This window comes from Brienomyrus brachyistius, chromosome 4, assembly GCF_023856365.1.
Source record: "Brienomyrus brachyistius isolate T26 chromosome 4, BBRACH_0.4, whole genome shotgun sequence".
Taxonomy (NCBI): Eukaryota; Metazoa; Chordata; class Actinopteri; order Osteoglossiformes; family Mormyridae; genus Brienomyrus; species Brienomyrus brachyistius.
The window spans coordinates 11,119,042-11,142,300 of NC_064536.1; the positions used below are offsets into that span (position 1 = coordinate 11,119,042).

The 23,259-nt window shown below is 42.7% G+C and overlaps 1 protein-coding gene across 4 annotated transcripts in view; it reads right to left on the minus strand.

The window, feature by feature from the left end:
* Positions 1-10,949: 10,949 nt before the first annotated feature.
* LOC125740403 (nucleolar protein 4-like) overlaps positions 10,950-23,259 on the minus strand; it is an 87,675-nt gene continuing 75,365 nt past the window's right edge. For 3 of the 4 annotated variants that reach the window (XM_049011410.1, XM_049011407.1, XM_049011411.1), the window contains 2 exons: positions 15,355-15,526; positions 10,950-11,178 (listed from right to left, as the gene is read on the minus strand). In XM_049011410.1, the coding sequence (XP_048867367.1) occupies positions 10,997-11,178; positions 15,355-15,526 (354 nt within the window). In that variant the 3' untranslated portion in view covers positions 10,950-10,996. The remainder of the gene's footprint in view (positions 11,179-15,354; positions 15,527-23,259) is intronic. The other variant, XM_049011408.1, reaches the window with a different exon arrangement.

The window sequence follows — 23,259 nt, forward strand, 5'->3', positions numbered from 1 at the left end:
TAAATAAAACTTTAGAGCGCTTCTACGAGCCTGGCTGCTGATAGAACACCGAGCTATTCGTGCACTGTTGAGATGCGTGCACTGACAGTCCCACGCTCCCCTGCAGCAGTATCTGGTGGGCGTCCCCATGGAGCGTGAGGGGGTGGACATAATAGGCCCTTACCCCCACACCGAGGCTGGGAACCACCACATACTCGTGACCATTTACTACTTTACGAAGTAGCCTGAGGCATATGCAGTTCCCAATATGAGCCCCACCGCAACAGCGACTAAACTGTCCGAAGAGTTTCTTTGCAGGTTTGGGGCCCCCGAGGAGCTGCACAGCAACCAAGGGAGGAACTTCGGCAAGGTCTGCCAGGGGTTAGGATTCGCGATGACCTGCACCACCCTCTTCACCCACTGAGCAATGGACTGGTGGAGTGGTTCCACCATACCCTAGCTGTACAGATGGTGATCCTCGTAGACCGCCAGCATGACTGGGACTCCCACCTTCCCCTGGTCCTGTGGGCGGATTCCGCAGCAGTGTAGGAGAGTACCGGCTGCACCCCCGCCTCCCTCATATTTGGTCATGAGCTGTAGACCCCAGTGGAGCTGGTGTTTGGCTCGCCCCCTAAGTCAGAGCTGCTAGTGAATCCAGGACAGAACTACTTGTGCTAGCTCTGGAAGCGCATAGATGTCATGCACAAGCTGGCCAGGGACCATCAAGGCGTGGACACGGCCAGACAGAAGAGTGCGTATGACTTCTGCTACCAGGGACAGGCCTTCAAGCCTGGGGCACCTGTTTGGGTGTACTGCCCCATCAGAAGGAAGAGGTGGTCACCCAAGCTTGACAGCCACTGGAGGAGCCTTGGGGAGGTCCTGGAACAGATCACCAAGGTGGTATAGAGGGTGCAGATGCTTGAGCAGCGCAGGGCAGTCGTGCTGTATGGCGACCGCCTGGTTCCATACCAGCCCCTAGCCCACTCGGAGCAGTCATCGTCAGGACAGGTACAGCAGTGGACTCGGGGGCCCATGGCCCCAGAGAACTCACTGCTGCCCAGGGTGCTTGTGGGCCTTTGTAGGGGCGCCGGGATGGTTATCCCCAAAGGGGGAGGCAGTGTAGCACCAGAAATACAGTGGAGTTTGGACTGGCGCCAACCTTGTACATAGTTCTTAGAAATTACCATGTATCGTAATGCATTGTGCTGTATTGTAGTGTCATGTGTAATGTTAAATGTTACATCGGATATGTGGGTGGGGACAAAAGCAATGTATTCCAGACTAACAAATCAAGACCATATTACAGGCCACAGATGATAAAATTACAGTTCAACTTTGAACAATAAAGGATGACACAAATAATGAACTGATTAAAAGTTTTAACTCACCTTAAACTGGTTTTAAACACATCTAACGAATTGTTTTCCATAACCACATGATCCTGTTAACCTTATGACAGACTCTTTAAATTTTACAATAGACCACAAACCATCTGGCTTTTTAGATTTGCAACAGATTCTTAATACAATACATTTTTAATTTGTCACACAGTACTGAACAACACTGTTGCACGGAGGAGTCCTGTGCTGTACATTTCATTGACCTTCCTCTGATACATCTGGCCCGACCACATATAAGAACTGTGACAGATATAATAGAGAGCAATGTTTTCTCTTCGCTGATGTAATGGTTTACTGACACTTTGGTTTTTGATCATTTAACTCAAGCAGGGGCCAGCTTTCCTTAAGGCAAGTGTAGGCAGCCATCTGGGACCCCTTGAACACAAAATTTCCAGAATTTGCATTTATGGATGTAATATGATCATTAAAATTATAGACACACATCTGTTATTTGCATTTTTAGCAACACAGAGACAAAGTTACCCCCTGTCCCGGCTGTAATGGACTGCTCCTACTTTGAAATTTAATGCTACCCAGCTTTCTCCTCACACTGGATTCTAGCGGAAGCTACCGGTTTCTCTGCCAAATGAACCGATACAAAGTAGCCTAACAGAAGAAGAAACTGGCGCAAAGACGCAAGACTAACATTACATCACCCGTGTCTTTGATACGATCCCGTTAGAGAGGTAGACAAATTGTGAGTCAAATGAAGAAAAGTTCAAACCATATTTGCCTTTAATTGCTAGTATTCCATAATCTCTTGCAGATGTATCTGGTATATATTAGATAATCCTGATGTTCTCATGAAAAGATTTTTTTCCTGCATATTTAACTACAGAACAAAGCATCTCATCACCCCATACATTAAAAGAATCTTACGAATATATTCTCACAGTGTGGGTGTTTTTTGCTTTCTATTCAAATCTGTAGTTCAGTAGTTGCATTTCCAATAAACTTGCGATGCTAAAAGATGCCTAAAGGGTCAAACTGCAGTTGGAAACACTTCCATAAGGAATATGATTCAGAAATAAAACAAAATTGCGGAGCTCAAGGTTTCTTGATTTGCATGATTTTTCAGTTAACTGGAAGGAGGGCAGCTATTTGGTGTGTTGAAACATTTCGGATTGAGTCAGTTCTTACTAAGGAAATTAAAACCACTGAGGGGAAAAACAGGAATGAGGTTGAATTTATATTGCCTTCAGAAAGCTTCATTATTTTACATTTTGCTTTGCTACATGAAATTAAAATTATTTTTCTACTATTTTTCTACTTTTCTATAATGTAAAAGTTTCTCTCAGGATATTCGAGCATTTATAATGTTATTACAATTATATTCACAATGATGACCAGAATTACTTAACTGATATATATTGAACCAATTATATGTGTAATTTCTGTCCATCCATGCATTTTTTAAAACCACTTGTCCTATTCAGGCTCACGGGGGTCTGGAGTACAAGGCAGGGAACAGCCTAAGATGGGGCACCAACCCATCACAGGGCACAGTCATGAGCAATTTGGTAACCAATTAACCTCCGCATGCTTTTGACTATGGTGGGAAACCCCAACCCTGGTCACAGAGGTAACAGTGCTGACCACTGCACCACTGTGCCAACCATATTTGTAATTTCATTCTGAGGAATTCCATATATACCAAAATAGTCACACCAGAATTAAAAATGGTGGCAAGAATAAATATTACTGGTTTCATGAGGTCCTACAGCGGAAGGAGCAGATGAAATCAGTCATGCTTATCATGAAGACTAAGGCACTGCCCACTGCACCTTGAAAGGACGTTTTCAGGAGGCACAAGGAGATTATAAATATATTGGCAAAAATGAGCCCATCGGAACAAGGTGTAAAAAGTATGAGAAAATGCAGAAATAACAAGATAGTTCTACTAAATTGTGTGACTGGGGGGAGAAGCCCGACTGTGTGAAATGAGCAGGAGTCCATTTACAACACTGACAGAACTGTGGAGCTCATTAGGTGAAATGGGAACACTGTACACTGCACATGTACATGACATGGGAACACCGTACACTGCACATGTACATGACATGGGAACACTGTACACTGCACATGTACATGACATGGGAACACTGTACACTGCACATGTGACAAGATGAAAGCTTCTTCTGCATTTTTGTTGTGTGAAGGGAAAAAAAATACATTATTTACTTGCATTCAAATTTTAAAATGTGATGATTAAAATTTATGTGTGTAAACTATTGACACCATATCAAAATTAACAGTTAGTAACATGTTGAACATTTAATGAAGAATGGTGACAATGAACGAAGACTTTTTACACCCTCAGTCTGGTCCCCTGAAAGTCTGAATGGTAGTGAACGTGCCCTTTGGTTAAAAGGTCTCAGCAGCCCTGCTTTAAACCATGTAAGTTGTGCTCTATTTTGTATCTTTTTGTAATGATGGTGTGATAATGTGGGCTTTGAGCACCCCCATAGAGTTCTGTAAGGTTTGACTCAGAAAGAATGCTCTGTTTCTCTATTTAGTGAAATGTAGATATGTTACATTACAGTACCATCATTTTGAAAAATGTTCATACCATGTTTAGCTGCATTAGCCGTGTAGTAACTTGAGAGTCTTTGGTGTATGTATACCTAACCACCGGGGTTACGGAGGGGCATGGAGATTATTCCTGGCAGCACAGGTCAAAAGGCACATACATGTATATGCTTACCCACGCAATCATACAATGACACCAGTTTAGAGATGCCTGTCACCATGACTGCAGGTTTTTGGAGACTGGGAGGAAAATCACAGCATACAAAACCAGAGCAGAGGTGGAATGTGAGCACAAATGCACACACATACAAATACTGTATATATACTCCTAAGTGGCCTAGCTAGTACTGTGTAGGACCCAACAGTGAGTCCAGAACCTCTTTAAAAGTAGATGAATTGTATGTTCATAGAAGCCATTCTACAAACAATTTTGTACTGAGATGTTGTTTTTGCACTTGTAGCTTTTTTGTTAGTCTGGCAATTTTCCTCTGACCTCCTTCAACATAACTGCCCCAAAAGGAATTTTTTTGTTCATTATACCAATTTTAGACTCTTTTCTGTTCTCCGTGGGAGTGGCTCTGCTGTAGCCACCTGGAGGAAGGCTGCGTGTGTGATGAAGGGGATGGGAGAAAGTCCTCGAGAGCCTCATCCCTGGAAGAGATGAAACAGCCGGAGAGTCAGTGGGGTCAGGCCTGTATGGCAGCACTCAGGTCCTCATTTGAGGAGGCCCATTCAGGCAGGTGGATGGAACTGACACTGCAGTTGTTACCTACTGGGTCGGCTACTTTGAGCAGCTGTTTAAGGCTGACTCTCGGGCTAGAATGCTGGACATCTCTGGGTCCACAGTTCTTGGGGCTGATCCTCCAGTTGGTTGTGACCCACCCAATCTCATTGAGGTTGCACGGGGGCTCTCAAGATACTGAGCATGGAGCAGGGGCATCAGAAGCATTTTGAATGTGGGGGGGACACACTGGCACAAAACTAATATTTTGTGTTAAATGTGGGGGGGGGGGGTCCAAACAAATAATTATGAAATGTGATTTAATGGTGGCGACGCCCATGGCAAGGAGTGTCTTGGCTCAAAACCAAGATCAGGCATTTAATGAGCTCTAGCGCACAGACATCAGTAGTGTATCTGTCTGCGGAGAGAGTGTCAACCTCATCGAGAGGTTCACTTACCTTCATGTCATTCATGTCTGTGGTGACTCTTCCTATGAAGTCACCAGATGGATTGGGAGAGCATGGGAGGTCATGAGGTCGCTGGATAGGGGTGTGAGGCGATCAGGGAGCCCCAAACGAGGCACATTACCCCCATTGAGAGGGAGCGTCATTTGCAGAACTACGGTCATGTGGCGCGTTACCCTAAGCGTGATCCAGCTCACAGGATCCTCATTGCTGAGGACCTGAGCTGCCAGACCAGGCCAAGGGGACGCCCACGTAACACCTGGCTGTGGTAGATAGATGGCCATTTCTGGAGGGTGGGACTTGAATGCCGGTTGGCCTGGGGGGTCACCAACGGGGATCCCGAGGTGTTTCGTCATGTGGTGGGCAGGGTAATGCGCTGTATGAGTGCATGATGCCCAACCTGACCTGACATCAGTTTCTGTAAACTCTAGACATTGCAGTATGTGAATATCCCTGGAAAGTAGCTGCTTCTGAGATGCAAGACCCAGAACATCTGGCACCAACAATCACATCACATTCAACACCCCTTACATCAGGTATTTAGACTATTCAGACGCTTATCCTGACAGTAACAGGTCTTCAATCAAGGTTAAGTGTAACACATGGTCAAAATAACATTAATTAAATACTGTGATAATTTAATTGAACTGAAGGATCCTGAGCTCGATGGAGTGTGGCAGCCTGTGAACTTAGGGTAGGGAAAAAACATTATATAATAAAATATTCCATGCTGTAATCTAATGGATAGGATTCAAGTGCAGGAACTAGAGAATTACAACAGTCCAAAAGACTAGATAAAGCAGTGAATAAAAACAGTAAATCATGGTCATAGATCAGGCGGGTTAAAGTCTAAATGCTTCCCTTTCCAAGAGTGTGTTACCGTGTTCAGCCATCTCACTCACAACCGATCGTTTTTGAGTGCGATCCCAAAAATCGCGTGCATCTTATAATCCGGCTCGCTGAGGCTGTACAGCTCCAAGGTCCTTTCCTTTGAAAATCTTCATGCACTGAACTGCATTTCATCCTGTCAGAGCCCTATTCAGTTCAACCCTTCTCTCATCATATATCTTCCTTCCAGGTCAGACGTGTTTTTCTTGTGGATATCAAGCTGACGTTAATTGACATCTTCATGGGCCTAAACATTGATCCTACCGGCGCTTGTGCCTTTCCTTGCTCACTCGCTTCACCTTTGCTTTACCTTCACCGCTGATGTTACGCTTTCTTCCTTGCGCTACTGTCGCATTCAGTGTGACCTTCACCGTCTTCACTCCTTTCAGGATCAATCGCTGTCCAGCCCTTTCTTTCTTCAATAAACCTTACTAACGTACATAGAATATATGCATGCTTCACTGGTGTCATTTTTAGCTTCAAAACTCCATATTATTGTAACTATCATCCTTTATTTTATTTTTGTTCAACCACTGAAAACGTCTTAAGGTATTTCAGGAGTCAACTTTTATCCAAATTAAGTTCCTGTGATACCTTTCCATTTGCCAGATTGCCCATATGTGTGAATCGTGTGTGTGCCCTGCGATGGGTTGGTGTCCCTGGTTTGCGTTGTCCTCTGCCTTGCACCCTACAGCTTCTAAGATAGGATCCAGACCCCCGTGACCCTGCATAGGATAAGCAGATATAGAAAACTATGGATGGATGGATGTCTTTCCACCATGTGACCCAAAGCATACTGTCTACATCATTTCCCCCGTACAACAAAATAATTCAGCATTCTAAAGTACTATGTGCTCATTAGTTTTATTCATTACAGCTGTATTCATAACAGCTATGCATGTGCATTTTTGCATCGTTCAAACTTCATAACAAGTCCAATTTAAAGTTCTTGCAGGAGGTATTGTGATACAGGCCATGTAGATTGTCATGTTTTTTATCGTTTTATTCGCAGCAGTAAAGTCTGCCACCAACCACTGAAGGTGTCAAAAATCTTTCAAAAAAACAAACCCAAAATACACACTGTTACCTGCAGATCTTGAAATATAGATGGATTCTGCTCTCATTCAGCTTTGTTTTTGCAAGCTGTGCTAGTGGGGAAACTGCATCACTAGTAACACAGAAACCCATCAGTCTGAACAAGTCATTAGAGAAAAAAGAACACGTTTGTTTATTTTGTACATGGTTAAAGGTAAAAGCATTTTCATTGATTCATTAGTCATCTAGCTTGTTTACTGTGGAAAATGTAATGAATTAATGTTTTTGCTTTAAGACAGCTGTTTCTTTCTGAGAACTACGACACTATTTTAATAAGCTATTTAAATGTACTTGTTTATAAGCTATAAAAACTAAAAAAAGCTGTTTCGCACTGAATTCCACAATCAAAAAATTCTGAAATATCTATTTACAGTGTACATTTAGATAGATGTGTATATATTTACATCATCTGCGGGAACTTGCATGCATTGTACATGTATCATGATTTTCGTAAATGTTCTGCTTCATACTGGAGTACAAAGAATCCTTAAGTCTTATACTAACCATTATACAGTACAGTAATGCATTATGAAGGTAACATCTATAGTATATTATGGATGAGAGCTTCATCACGCATTCATAAAGCATAATACAAATGGCTATAATGTGTTATGCCTTTTCATAAATATTTATGGCCACATTTGTAATGCATATGTTATGTGAGTGTTCATAGATTCTTATAAACATGGCATTCATTGAAAGTGTTACTGAATATACCTAATATAGTTCAAATGAAATCTAGCTTCTGAACCAGCCAATTGTTTGATTTGTACAGTACGAAAATGAAAAAACTTAAGTGATGCAATTTCCATTCATTGTGATTTGTGATGTCAAAAAATAGCTAAAAATAAGCCACACTGGACAGGCAGCCGATCAGAAGGAAGGATGTCCATTCGTCAAAGGCTACACAGACACACATGCACCATGGGCAATTTACACACACCACTGAGCAGAGGTGGAAAGTTCAGCTTCAGAAAGTACGAATCCAAACCAAGATTTGAACCTGAACTCTCCACCTCTGCGAGTGACGCTTATTGAAGCTCTTTGGACTGCAAGAGGGGAGCCACATAATGCAGTTAGAACATGCAAGCCAGACATGCACTAAAGTTAACTCCAAAGCTTGTGAGCCACCGTGGCAGGATGCAAACTACAAACAGAAAACCCAGTTTCTTATTTGCTTTATCCTATAGTTGTCAGGAATGAAACTCGGCACTGCTAGGTACAACAGAGCAGAAAATGTTAATGGATATATATATATATATATATATATATATATATATATAGTTTCTAGCATTAACAAAGATCGTTTGCTTTTGCTATATCACCAAATACACCAAAGCCTTTGCTATGTCACCAAATACATGAGGTGAGCTAAATGCCACAACTTGAACTACTGTTTTTGTTTTTCGTTTCAATCTGGGCTCTTTTAAGGGCTGATAAAGCAGGTATTTCAAACCTATGTAACATTCCATCGTTGGAATTATTCAATTAGGTAATCAATTATTTGTTATGATAATGGTTGATCAACTTTGTTGATTGACCGAATGAACATTTATAGAAATAATTGTCACGAAGGGGCCATAAATATATGAAACACATTCTCTTTCATCTGGTATTGTCAAACCTTGTACGCTATGCTTTACATGCTTCATAATAACTATTATTATCACCAGCATCAAGAATAACAAATAAATGAGGAGAAGAAGAGAGGGATTAACATACATTTGTGCAGTGCCTACACTGAGACAACTACACAATAAAACACAAAACAAAGGCGACTGTAACAGAGCAGCTGAATGCAATAGTGCTGGCAGTTCTGGTGCTCCTGCAAAATCCCAACCGTGGGAGACATATAAGAAAGTTTAACTCGCCATAAATAATGCATAGGCAGAAATTTTTGGAGTAAGCACAGCAGAGGAGATGTCATATGCCAGTGAGAAGCTGCACAATGAGATTTTAGCAAAGCTCAGGGAATTCTGGGGCGAAGGAGTGTAATATGATGACTATACGGTAATCTGTTCTATGCCGCTGTATATCAATCCACTTATAATCTTGTGAAGTAGCTTATAAAAATGAAAATACAGACACGTTTATTGAAAATTTAACCACATCAATCTTTTTACTTTTCACATTTACAACTGACAGTATCACAAAGATTCTCATTTAAGCAACAAATATGAAAGACACTAGAAAATGCAGCAATATGTATACTATTACAATAGAAAGTGCACATTACCTGGTCACAATCATAGTCTGAATTAAACAGAACAGCAATATTCATATTTACATAAACAACATTAGTTTTAATACAAAAATTAAATAAAATTTAACATGTAATAAGGCAAATGTCATATGCACATACAATCATTTACGTAACGTCACAATAAAAATCAAATTCCCAATGGATGAACTCTTTATCACCAAAAGCAGAACAAAAATACTTTCACAACATATTACATCTCTCTAGTGAGCCGAACAAAACTCAACCCAAATATCAATGCTAATATATATTTATATATATACTTAAACCGTATAAAAATATGTTACAGCCCATAAACATCTACAAAAACTGAGAACTGCATCCAATTGCAACAAGTCTGAATCTATTATACTGTGGAAACGATATAAATTACTCAAAAAGCATCAGCCAGCCTCAATTCAATTGCAGTTTGTAATTGAAAAATATACAGGAGTGCAAAGGTCTCAGATTGTCAATTGCAATCTTGCAACATTCACTAATTTACATCCCACAGGAAACACTGAAATGGTGCCAAGAAACACAAAAAACATAAAGAAAAATTAAACAGCAGCAAATCACAGAGCAAGCTCAGTATTGGACCTGTAGAACACACACTGACTCCATATTTACGTGTAAAAAAACAGTCCCGAGTGTGTGATGCGCGTAGAGCTGAAGTGAGGACTTAGAAGGGCCTATAGCACATCTTCTGACATCAGGAATGATAGCCTCTTCTCGTCGTTACCCTTTACTGAAGCACTGACACTGGGACGCAGCATGATGCCAGTTATACATAGAGCACAGCATCACTTCCTTGTTTTCTATTGTTGACACTGAGGCTTACCTGCTTAGCGTCTAGCTACTATGTACTGTTGTGCTCGTAAAAGTGGACATAAGGCTTGGGCTCATAATATCTGAAAACCTAATCAATAAACATAAACCACCCCAATTCTTTTGACGTCTTTTTTTTTTTTTGCTGTTGTGGACAGTTTGGACCTGTTAGGACCCACTGAAGAAGCTGGAACGCTGAGTGACACCCCTCATGACCTCTCACAATGTATTTACAAGTTTGCGGATGTACATATTTAAAATCCGGATGATTTGTTCAATCTTATGTCCCATTCATGCAGCCCCATTAGCAAATAATATAATAGGAAAACCCGAAAAGAAAATCCAGACTCGGTCACACAAGATAGTGGTGCCAAGAGGAGATAGTAAACAGTTGGTTTTCACAAAGTTGGTCCCAAACAATCACAACATTTTCAATAACACAATAATACACCCTATTATAAAAGTTTTGCAAATCCACTTACTAGGTTAAGAAAACAGTCAGTAGCACCCTTCAAAAATATTGCACGTGCATATCATTTAAAATCACATCCTTGTAACAACCCCTCCCCAATCAAAGAAAAATCCAAAATCCAAGAACAAAAAATTTGATTGGTTAAGTCACCTGATGATGTGCCAAAGTTCCGGGGTTTTAGAACCCCAGAAGCCTGTAAGACACTACAACGTCAACAGAGTTTGGGTTGCTATAGCTGGTAAAAAATAAGTCAAGAATCCGAACCAAAGAACCAGTTACTAACAAGACAGCATAGAAATACAATGATGGTTTAAAAAATGGTGGGGGGGGGGGGGGGGGCATCGGTGATACTTGTACTTTGCAGACAAGCTCCCAGAATCTTCAGTTCTGCTGCAGGAGGATGCTCTCCAGTTCATCAGCTGAGCGAAGCAAAAAGGCAGCGGACTCTCGGTAGCCTGCGATCAGCTGTCGAACGGCGTTGACCTCGGTGGGGTTGAGTTGCGGCCGCGAGGTTCCACTGCCGCTGGAGCTCTGCTGCTTCTTCATACTCAGATCCGTAGGTCCTGCAGGGGAACAACAGCCAACTATGGGTTCTTGCAAGAATAAGTGCTCACAACACTCACACTCAACTCATTCTCAGTGTTTGGATTGTGCTTATCAAGTATAATCCAGTGCTTCCTGTACATTTCGGCTCTGAAAGTCCCCTGTGAAATGTTACCATTTTTTTCTAATTTAAAGTTTTCAATTTTCTGATTTGTTTTTTCTCATTTTTAGAAGCATACATCCATTTTAAAATGTGCTATTTGACTCACATGTACATAACTTTGGACAAAAGCGACTAAATCTGTTATGTTAAAAATCAACACCTACCCAAAGCCTTTCATGCAACTATGGAGACATTCAATGCGATTCCATATTGTCTAACACATCTAATGGAGGACAAATATTAACTGACATAAAGAACACCAAGAATGGGAAAAATGTACTACCAATAATAAAAAGTTTAAAATAATTTATACACTGAAGACAGAAATAAAGTTAGATAAAAAGATTTTCAGGTCTGTGTCAAAATCACTGCATACAAAGATAAGCTTACTCTTTTAACTCACAATTTTATTTATTTATTTTGTTTATTTATACATTATTCTCCAGGTATTGAGATCTCATTTAACCTTCATGAAATATTTCATAACGTTTTACGATATTTGATATAGATTTCATGTAAGTTCTGTGTATGCTGGATACATTATTTAGATAATTATAAACAGAGTTAGGTAATTCAGGTCCAGAGAGTAAAATCCAGATTGAGATTTTGTTTCTACCAACCAGCTGAGTACTCTGTGACTGTGACTCTTTATATTCAACTAGTTGTTTGAAACAAAATCTTGGTCTGGACTTTTACTCTCTAGACCTGAATTACTGAACTCTGATTACAAATGTATACACAGAATTTATCAAGTGGGCTTGTGTGATGTGTGGTAGTTTTGGGTCTTCTAATGCAGGTCAGTGTATACTTGCCATGCAAACAAAATACAACATGTGAAAATACAACATATGCCACGGATATGCCACGTCAGTGCTGAAAAAATTAATCAGATGAGCTAAATTTATATTTGCACAATAATTTGCGTTGCTAAGCAGATATTGAATAAACCAAATATACCCATCCATCTTCTAGCCAGGAGAGGATCTCAATGGGAGGCTGGAGCCGATCCCAGGCAGCATAGGGTACAAAGCAGGGAGACCCCCTGAATGGGATGCCAGTCCATCACAGGGCACAGGGCTGGGAGACACCCTGAACGGGATGCCAGTCCATCACAGGGCACGGGCCTGGGAGACACCCTGGATGGGATGCCTGTCCATCACAGGGCACAGGGCTGGGAGACACCCTGGATGGGATGCCAGTCCATCACAGGGCACGGGGCAGGGGGACACCCTGGATGGGATGCCAGTCCATCACAGGGCAACAGGGCTGGGAGACACCCTGCTTGAAATGCCTGTGCATAACAGGGCACAGGGCTGGGAGGCGCCCTGGATGAGATGCCAATCTGTAACAGGGCACAAGGCAAGAAGACACCCTGGAAGGGATGCTAATCCATCAAAAGACACAGGGCAGGGAGACACCCTGGATGGGACGCCAGTCCCTCACAGGGCACAGGGCAGGGGGACACCCTGGATGGGATGCCAGTCTACAACAGGGCACAGGGCAGGGGGACACCCTGGAAGGGATGACAGTCCATAACAATCCACGGAGCAGGAGAACAGGACACACATACACACACAGCCCACACATAAAATCAAATGCTATGGGCAACTTAGGGATACTGATCGATCGAACGGCATGTTTTTGGACAGTGGGATGAAATCAGATTCCTCAAGGAAACCAATACACACGAAGAACACGCTAACTCCATAAACACATACACAACCACAGAATAAGCAGAGTCTGAACTCCATAACCTAAATCAGTGTTTCTCAACCCGGTCCTCGGGGACCCCCCCCCCAAACAGTCCACCTACTGGGGTGTGGGAGGGGGCAAGAATGTGAATTATCTGGCAGGGAGCAAAAACGTGGACCGTCTGGGGGGCCCCTGTGGAGCGAGCTGAGAAACACTGACCTAAATCAAGAAGGCTACTCTCTGAGGCACCATGTACACACAGCTTTCACTTCAAATACGCCTTGAACACGTAGAAGACCCTGCTGTTTCTATACAACGGAAACGGTTTGGCAGATCAGCTTGCAGTAATTCATTTCAAAAGGCTGCTTTTTCAAAACACACAAGCTACCTGCTGTGCTGCGCTCCATAATCTAAAGGAAATGACTGTATGGCTGGTTTTTTTGGTTTACATATAAATCTGACATTATTATTACTGCTGTGGCACTTTTTTTGCAATGGAAAAAAGTCATAGCCTTAAACGCGCTGATCGGAGAAAAGAAAATAGGACTAAAAATCCTGTTAGGGCAGAACAGAAAGCACATTCCACTAGAAAGTGGGATAAGGCCGAGCTTTTTATGATAATGGAACAGCGCACCAGAAATTTTCAAGACAGCACAAATTTCAGTTAAGCTTTTTTGGGACTTCCATGCTTTTTGTAAGTTGCAAAATGCTTCACACAGAATGTAACTAGACAGGCAGCCCTGCCTTACACAGTCAGTTAGAAATGGTCCCTACACTCACCACCTAATTGCAAAAAAAACATAACATTTTGGCCAGCAGTATCTACATGGGCTCTGCCTCGTGTTCAGTACCGTGTTTCCTTATTCTACATCTGCACCAGTCTCCTCTAAAGCGGTATTTATATAGTTATCAAACACCCTAATCTAGAATGACTTAATTACCTGGCAACGTTACAGTCTGCCCATTTACAATCCTGAATGCTTACTCTGGTAATGACTGAGTACTTTGATTCTACTATTTGCATTCTATAATCTAAGCATGCCCGGGGGGGGGGGGGGGATACGCAGGCAGTCGACCTTGGACCCACAGAGGTTTTTTTCCTCCTTACTGTGGAGCTTTTTGTTCCTCTGCACTGTTGTCTTCTGGCATTTTTCCTTCTTCCCTTTCGCACTGAATCACGAACCATTTAGTATTTACTACTGAAAATGTATTTCCACACACTCGTGTTAAGTGCCTCAGGGAAAATATGTTGTGAAAGGCTCTATGTAAAGTGAATTGAATTGATTAAGTACAAAAGCAACGTCCCTCGTGCATTTTACAACCACAAACGCTAGTCCAAAAGCCATCATCTACCCCTGCTTCACCTTTATTTAATTATTGACTATACTGTCATACTCAACAGCCCATTCACTTCTTTGTGCCTGCTTGTCTACAGCCAGGGCAGAATATTAAAGCATACGAGATCTTTGATCTAGGGTACACCATTTCCTTATCTTATCTCAAATTCATTTGCTTGCTTCTTTAACACTTTAAAACTATCCATTCTTACTATGTAGACCTCGCTACAGCTGATAGGATACCTCTACAAACGTAGTACTAAGATAAAAAAGGATTTGTTATTTTGGAAGAGCATGTACATTTTCTTCCTTTCCAAAATACTGCATTGAAATGTACTATTCTACAGCTCCCTCCAGTGTATATTCTGGGAATTACCCTCTTTATGGGGCGAAGGCAAAATATGTTTAATAGAAGAGTAATGCTTCTACTCCCTGTTTTAATTGATCACTATAATAATTATAAATATTTAATACATGTGATATATATATTTTTTTTATTTCTTGTTTGACTGTATAAAAATGCTGTAAAAGTGTATTTGATTAAGGGCCATATAGCATAACAGTGATAGCTGATCGCTTTCTATTTAATGTAAATTGTTTGCCGTTTCTGCACCACGTAATGTTACACTCCATCTTGACCCTGGGTGATGCAAAATTAGCTCTCTGGTATTTTAAAAGTACTTTGGGATTTCTGAAGGTTTGGTAGGGACCCGCTAATATCCTGTTCGAAAAGCGGCAGCTGCGAGCTGCGCAGAGAAACTGCGTGAGGTTTTCTCGCAGAAAAGCCCCAGAAGCAGATTCCGCAGCTGCTACGACTCCAGGAGCTGACACACATTGGGGTCGCCATGGTTACAGCACCAGCTTTGACTACCCTTTGTGTGCCAGTCACATGATTTAACATGATAAGCAGGCATTGGGACCAGGCCCTTGGGGGGTGAAGTCTAGCAGCGTGTAAAGGCCATCCCAGTCTGGCTGGCTCCCGTGGTGCCGAGGGGTGGACTCACCACTGCTAGCAGCTTCAGTGAGGTCCAGCAGGCCTCCCCCTACCCCGCCGTAACTATGGCAACTGTAGGCTCCATTACCATTGATGTACAGCACCTCCTGTGCAGCTGGAGCCGTGGACGCCGGAGTGGTGAGCAGAGCAGCATCGCCTTTATCGGGGGAGACAGCTTCGTCCTGCCAGGAGAGGAGAGACGATCAGGAACAGGAGAAAACAGAATGCCCGATTCAGGCTGTGGAGGGACCTATCCATCAGCAGAGCAGGAAGTTTAGACGGCAGTTTTAATGGCGTGCTCGATTCAGTGCAAAACTCTGCTTCCCCAGCTGATAGAAACAGCAAATGCCCATAGAAAAATTCGACATGAATTATGTAACATTTCGGTTATAACATTCACAGTTCACTTTTCCTCCTTCTGTCGGAGTGGAGGTTACCCTTGTGGCTCAGACAAATGTGCGACCTTCCTCTGAGGAAGCCTGGCCCTTCTTTGAATCTAGGCTGCATCATTCCCCCATGGGGGCCCAGAACCCTTTGGTAGAAGTGAAGTTTTGCTGCGGGGGTGGGCGGGGGGTGGGGGTTAAATCAGTCACAGTGTGTCTCGGTTGACTGGTCCATGAGGTAGCCGTGGGTTGCGACACTCCGTCCAGCTAGTGACCACTGACTCACAAAGTAAAATCTAAAGCTGTACAGCTACAAAGATGCAGATCAATGTCCACATCTAAGTTAATCTTTCACATCCTGATTGCCGGACAGTCAAGAGCAGGCAACAGACATAAGCGAAAGGAAAAAATAGGCTTTAGCCAAGATTGAAACACATCACTTCATCTTCCTGCCCTCCCCTCTTTTGTTCTTTGTTATGTGATTTATTTTAAATTACATTGAAATGGCTTGCACTTCATTACACAGTATCGCCGTTCTGGTACAGAGGTCTAGCTATAAGAATATCTCTTTCATTAGACATACTTGTTTCTAAAGGACAAAAAGGACTAACTTGTCAAAGGGTACTAAAGCTGTATAAATCATTCAGACAGCTTATTGGTCACCAGCGATGAGTGGCTCATTACACATTCAATAGCCAAGGTGGAGCAGACGTCGATGTAGAGATTGTTAGCTACATTCTGCTTCCTCTCATGCTTCCAGATGGTGCACATATTTAAGTCTGATATATACAAGATTCATTCATGTTTTTACAATTGAGATTAGTCTCTATGTTTTTGCAGACGATCACAGAGAAAAATCATTTTAAAATCATTTGCAAGGAATCAATTGAAATAAATCTCAAAGATCATTCAAAGGAAAACTCTTAAAACTGGTCACGACACATAACAAAATCAGTATATTTCTAGAAACATGATTTCTGTCATTCCCATGTGATATATCTCTATTATGTTGTTTTTTTTTTAATCATATGTTGATGTTGATTTCTCAATAAATTGATTTAGTGTCTTGATATGTGCCCTTGAGAGGTAAAGTGAGCTATCCCACAAAAACAAAGTTTTAAGAAAATGAGCCCCAAAGTTGAAATTTCTTTCAAAAAAATCAGTGTGCCTATACCCTACCATTGATATATATCATAGGTAGCACAGAGGTATGACTTATATAATAACAACTTATCCAATTGAAAATATTCAATAAAAAGGGGGTAGGGGTCAGAAATGTGGGATAGCCCACTTTACCTCTCAAGGGCACATATGTCTGTTTGACAATTATTTCGTTATGATTATACCTCTAATATGTAACTAATATTACTATTGTAACAGCATTAATGTAACCGCTGAAGTAAGTAACAGACAAGGTTTACAGATAAATGCACACGGAAGCTGTTATTGCCTGACGATACACACTTCACTAAGTGTTCCTGCCAACTACAGGATAGGAGCCACTTTGTCTGTAGTACAGGCTGAATTCTTGAAGTCATGGTGCTGGCAAGTTTCCTTATGGAGTTCAGGCCACGGCATTTTTTTAGCGTTAACAAGTCAGGTCTCTTCCAGGCCTGGCCGCCCTCATTAAAAAGGTGTTTTCACCCTCAGAACTGCCGCTACCTGTATTATTTATTTTTTTCACGCACCACACGGACCTCTGTAAACTCTGCAATATAAAAGAGAACAGTGTGTACAAGGTTTAATGGCCTGTTTGTATTTAGTTTTGCAGCAGAGAGACCAGCTCAAAACCTGTGATGAGATGACAATGGTGTTTTAGTGCCATGTTTTTGTGATTTCAGAGCGATTTCACAAATGAAATCTGGTGGAGGTAGCATAATATGTTTAAATGAATTGTCAGTTTAACAACACTGTTGCTCGCCTTATGGGATACATTTGTGGTTGGAACATTGAAAGGACTGAACCATTTTAAAATGGTGGTTCAAAGATACAACGTATTATTAAAGAATTTTTAAAGTATAAACTATTATGGGAAGAGCAACCACACAGGGGCAGGGTGTAAAGAAAATAAAGCTGAATTAAGAACAGAGAAGCCAAAACAAAGATGGGAAATCATTCAGTAATAAATGAAATAATCATTCAGAATGATCTGGAGAGTGTCTATATAATTTATGTAAAATAATGAACGCAGTGTCAGAAATAGGAGGAATTCAATTGAAAATAGAAGTGAGAACAAAAGTTACTGTGCCTTTACATCAAATAGAGATGAAGTAGGCCTAAACCATTTTGACATACTAGCTGCCTTGAGAATGCATTAATATCAGGTTAGGTCAGTGAGGTTGGGGAGCATGCGCTGATGCAGGGTGTTGCCACACCCACCACATAACGAAACTCCTCGGGATCCCGACCGGCGATCCCCCAGGCAGATACACGGTTCACTCCTACCCTCCGGAAATGGTCATCCATCTGCCGCAGCCAGGTGTTACGTGGGTGTCCCCTTGGCCTGGTGCAGCCACTTGGGTCCTCAGCAATGAGATTCGTGCGAGCCAGATCACCCTCAGGGAAATGCGCCACATGGCCGTAGTGCTGTAACTGACGCTCCCTCATAATGCAGACTGTAATGTGCCTAATTCGGGACTCTTCTAGCAACCGCTCATTCGACACAAAGTCAAAGCAGAGGTTCCTTGGATTCCTCGAAGAGACACAGTATCGAAGGAGTGCAGTCTTTATCTCAGCTCACTGGATAGCGTCCATGTCTCACAGCCACACAGCAAGACAGGGAGCACCAGGACTCTAAAGAGCTGGACCTTCTTCCTCTTGCAAAGATATCGGGAAAGATACCCCTTTTCAGCGACCTCATGACCCCCCATGCTCTTCCAATCCGTATGCTGACTTCACAGGAAGCATCACCTTAGACATGAATGTCGTTGCTGAAGTAGGTAAATCTCGACATTCGACATTCCCCCCACAGACAGACACACTACTGATGGCTATGCATAAGAAGTCATTAAATGCCTGTATCTTGGTCTTTATCCAGGACACCTGCAATCCCAGACACTCAGACTCCTCGCTCAGTCTCTTGAGAGCCCCAATCAGAGCCTCCATTGACTCTGCTATGGTTATGGCATCGTCGGCAATGTCAAGATCAGTAAATCTTTCCTCACCAATGGACACCCCACAGTCGCTGGACCGCACAGCCTTACTCAACACCCAATCCAAACAAGCATTTAACAGAATAGGAGCAAGAACACACCCCTGGTGAACCCCAGAATGAACTGGGAAGAATATAGAATTAGAAATTTGGTGATCAGTGGTCATTGTTGACACACCACAGCACACAGTGCACAACAAAATGTGTCCTCTGCATCTCCTCATATGTGACATTGTGACATAGCAGGGGGCAGCTAATTCAGCACCCGGGGAGCAGTGCTTGGGGGCAGTACCTTGCTCAGGGTACTTCAGCGGTGCCTTGCTAGTTGGGGATTCTTTCAATGACAAGTGTGCTTCCCTAACCATTAAGATACTACTGCCCACAACGCAGAGGTTCTCCCTCCACTCTGCACAACACTCACAGTACCATTGTACAGGCCGGCCATGATGTCCAGCAACTTCAGTGGGGTCCTGTGAAATCAACGGAGTCAAGCACTTTACAAAAATCAACAAAGGCTGCTAAGAACCTCTGCCGATATTCGCACTTGCACTCTATGAGAACCCTCAGCGTAAGGATACGGTCGATGGTAGACTACTTAGGCGTAAAAGCAGACTGCTCCGGTCACTGACAGGCAAGTAAGTGATCACAGATCCTGTTAAGGATGACCCTAGCAAGGACCTTACCCAGCACTGAAAGCAGTGTTATCCCCCATTAGTTATCGCAATCCAGGCGATCACCCTTCCCTTTCCAGATAAGATACTTCAAGTCCTGGTTTCCAGTCAGTTGGGATGACGCATTACTCCCAAATGGAAGCAAAGATCGCATGCAATACTTGGAGGACAGCCTTACCACCAGCCTGGAGAAGTTCACCCCGGATACCACAGGCCCTGTGGCCTTCCCTGCTCCCAGCTGATTCACCATCCGTGCAATCTCAATGAGACTGGGTGGTTCACAGCTGACTGGAGATTCAGCTTCGAGAACCATGGACCCAGAGATGTCCAACATCCTAGCTGGAGGGTCAGCTTTAAACAACTGCTCGAAGTAGCCAGTCCAGAGGGTCACAACTGCAGTGTCATCCATATGGACCATCCTATCACTTGCCCATACTTCAAGTGTCCGAGGAACAGATTCAGATGTGCGTAATGCTTTGATTCCTCTGTAAGCAGGATGTGGGTCACTAGACCACAGATGGTGTGTCACCTGCTCACAGATTTGTCTATCAAATGCCTCCTCATCTGCCCTCAGAGCCCTTACAGCCGTCCTTCTCAGTTCCTGGTACAGACTGGAGTTGCCACCAAGTCATGCGCTGCAACTCCTCTCAATAATATCCGGGGTGCCTTGGGAGATGAAACACCTCCTTCTGGGAACACTGGCAACACCAACACAGCCCTCAGCAACCTTCAGGCTCTTATCACAGAAGGTCTCCCACATCACGTTAGAGTCAGAAGTCGCATCCACGTCTGCAAGCTCCTCACACAAACTGTGTGCAAACTCATGAGAAACAGCTTGATCTTGGAGTCTGGCTAAGTCCAGCCTCATACTCCTAGTAGGTGATCCAGCCTACTGTACCTAAGCTGAATCTTCAGAGTAGCAACAAGAAGTCTGTGATCAGAACTCACAAACTGGCCACTTCTGTAGATCCTGCAGTTCTGCAGGAGCCTCCAGCATCTGCCCACAAGGACGTGATCGATCTCCTTCGCTGCATCTCCAGTATTGGAGTACCAAGTCCAGTGATATGGTTCAGCGCATAAGAACCAGGATCCAGTGACCCGCAGCCCCTGACTTTTCGCAGAGTCAAGAAACATGGAGCCACTTTCACCCCGGTCTCCAGATCCATGGGGACCGATAAAATCCTCATAGCCAGCCCTGTCAGTAGCAGTGGTCGCATTGAGGGCACCCTTCAACCACCGAGTGAAGTTGAGAGTAAAATGTTTCCTTCAATGAGAGATCACCGCGGTCGGAGCATATACAGACAAGACACCCAAAGAGTACATTAGCCTAAGTCTCATGATGCGCTCATTGAAAGGAGTATCAGACATCAATCGGAAGGATCTGATCCACTACAGCAACAGTTACTCCCTGAGTATGGCTGTAGACTAGACCAAAAGTAGGTACACCCACATACAGAGATCTGACCACTCCCCGGTCTGCGTACCTCAGAGAGTGGTGCCACTGAAACATGGAGTTTACGAAGCTCCCTGACAGCAGACGAAGATGGTCATCTTGCCAGAGACAAGCCGCTCCACGTGCCTACCCGGATGGGTCACCTTAAACTGGGACCCGAGTGCCGCCATGCATCAGGCGACGCCTCAGCACTACACCAGCCCCGATCCCCAACAGGCCAGATCCCTATTAGGTCTCTGACAGTTTCAACTCATCCAGGGATGGGGCTCCCGAAAGCTTTCCCCCATCCCCTTCATGGTGCATGCAGCCTTCCTGCGGGTGGCTGCAGCAGAGCTAATCCCGCGGAGAGCAGAAGAGTATCTAGCTTGTTTAAATCAAGCAATTGTGAGTTGTTTTAAGGTGGCTGAGGTGCCAATGTCGTTCAAAAAATATTAGCGACTGTCAGTGGTTCCACTGCTCCACTACTTACTAAATAGCGAAGTTAACCTTTCTGTTAGCAGATTCACATTTCTAGTAACTTTCAATTGATCACCTTCGACAAAATTTAGTTTCTCTAGCTGTAAATCTACAAACATTTCATTCACTTACATTGAACCCAGACTACCTTAAATATGACAAGTTATCCTACTAAGCCACAAATCTTGCTACCGGTTATTTTCCTTTATTTTTTGGGTTCTGATTGACAGAGCTATAGACCAATAAAGAGCTGAGACCCTCCTTCCTATTTCTGGGAAAATGGTGCCATGTTTGTAACCCCCAAGCAGCTTCACTGACAGCAAAACATTAGCATGAGCCAGTCCTGTATAGGACTCTTACAAAAACACTTATATCTCACAAATGGAATGTCCTTCAAAGAAAATTTATTCCAGGGACTCTACAGAATCTAATAATTCCCAGCTGGGTAAATCCTAAATATACCCAGGTAATCACTCCAGCCCTGTGGAACTAAATTGCTAAACAGGTCTCTAGGTAAATTTTTAAGGGTTTCATAGCCCAAAATCAAACCAAAGGTTAATTCACGAGATAAAATTTAGCGGTTGTCATTAACTTCCGCTCAATGTTTTAGTGGTATATCGATTTAGCATTATCAGATTATAGTTTGGAGTTTGCAGATTAGCGGTTAGTTCAGCTACAGTAACTTCTCAGTTAGCTGTGCCCACAACTGGGGATTGACATAGGTTTCGTCTATTACTGTTTTAGATTACAGATCATTTTCAGGCTATGCTTAATGCCGTTGATTCTGTTTTCTGCCTGTCTGATGCTGTCTGTTTAGTAAAACCAAGGCCCATGTACATCAAGGTCAGCTGCCTCAGGCCTGTCAGCACTGAGTACAGCAAAGAGTTAGGAGAACTTTGACTCGCATATGACCTGGCGCTGCATGTTTGGGGTATATCCATTTGCCACTGTTTGTGTTCCTGTTTTTGAACTTTGTTAATAAAGTTTTATTTTCTTTAAATTCACTTCCATGGCGGTGATAGCATTATGACCCAAAGTTTAAGCTGAATGGGGACACATGTCAAAACACCAGTGCAGTATAGTGAATGGTGTATATCAAGGAGGCACAACTTAATAATTTACATGCAAAGGTCTGTTTTTTGGGGGGTACAGATGAAAGCAAATTAAATATTGGTCAATGGGACAAGGCCACACCTGTGCCGAGTCAGAAATCATACTCTATGTATCATTTTGGATAACTCTCAATCCTACTTGGTACTGAGAATGTTATCCTATAGCCAATGAATGAGAAGCTCTTTGCTAGCAGGTTTGAGGAGTCCATGAGATTACATCTGTGTTAGTTACAGTATAGGAACGGGCCTGATCAGTCCCCTGCACGTCTAACATTTGGAACGCTGTGGTAATATGACATTTTTTTACATTAGGAGCATACGTTATGCAAGGGTTATGGAGCCATATTTTAATCATGAGACACTTGCCTGGTACTAACCTGATAATGTCATCACAGTAAAATGCCAAGTATGACTGAACTAATGATATTATTAAACATATCAAATAAATGGCCACTTAAAGTAATTTCATGTAGTGTGAAAGAATGGTATTCACAGAGAGGTTAGACTGCGTCAGCCTAACATCCCACAATTGGATATAATGATCATATTCAAAATAGAAGAATACGGACATAAATGGTCTGACATTCAGCGTGGAATAAGGAGGAGGTTCTGCAGTTAAACGATTTTTTAAATGGCAGCTACTGACGTGACCAGAGGGCGAGGCAAGTAAGCCAGTTGCATGGAATATG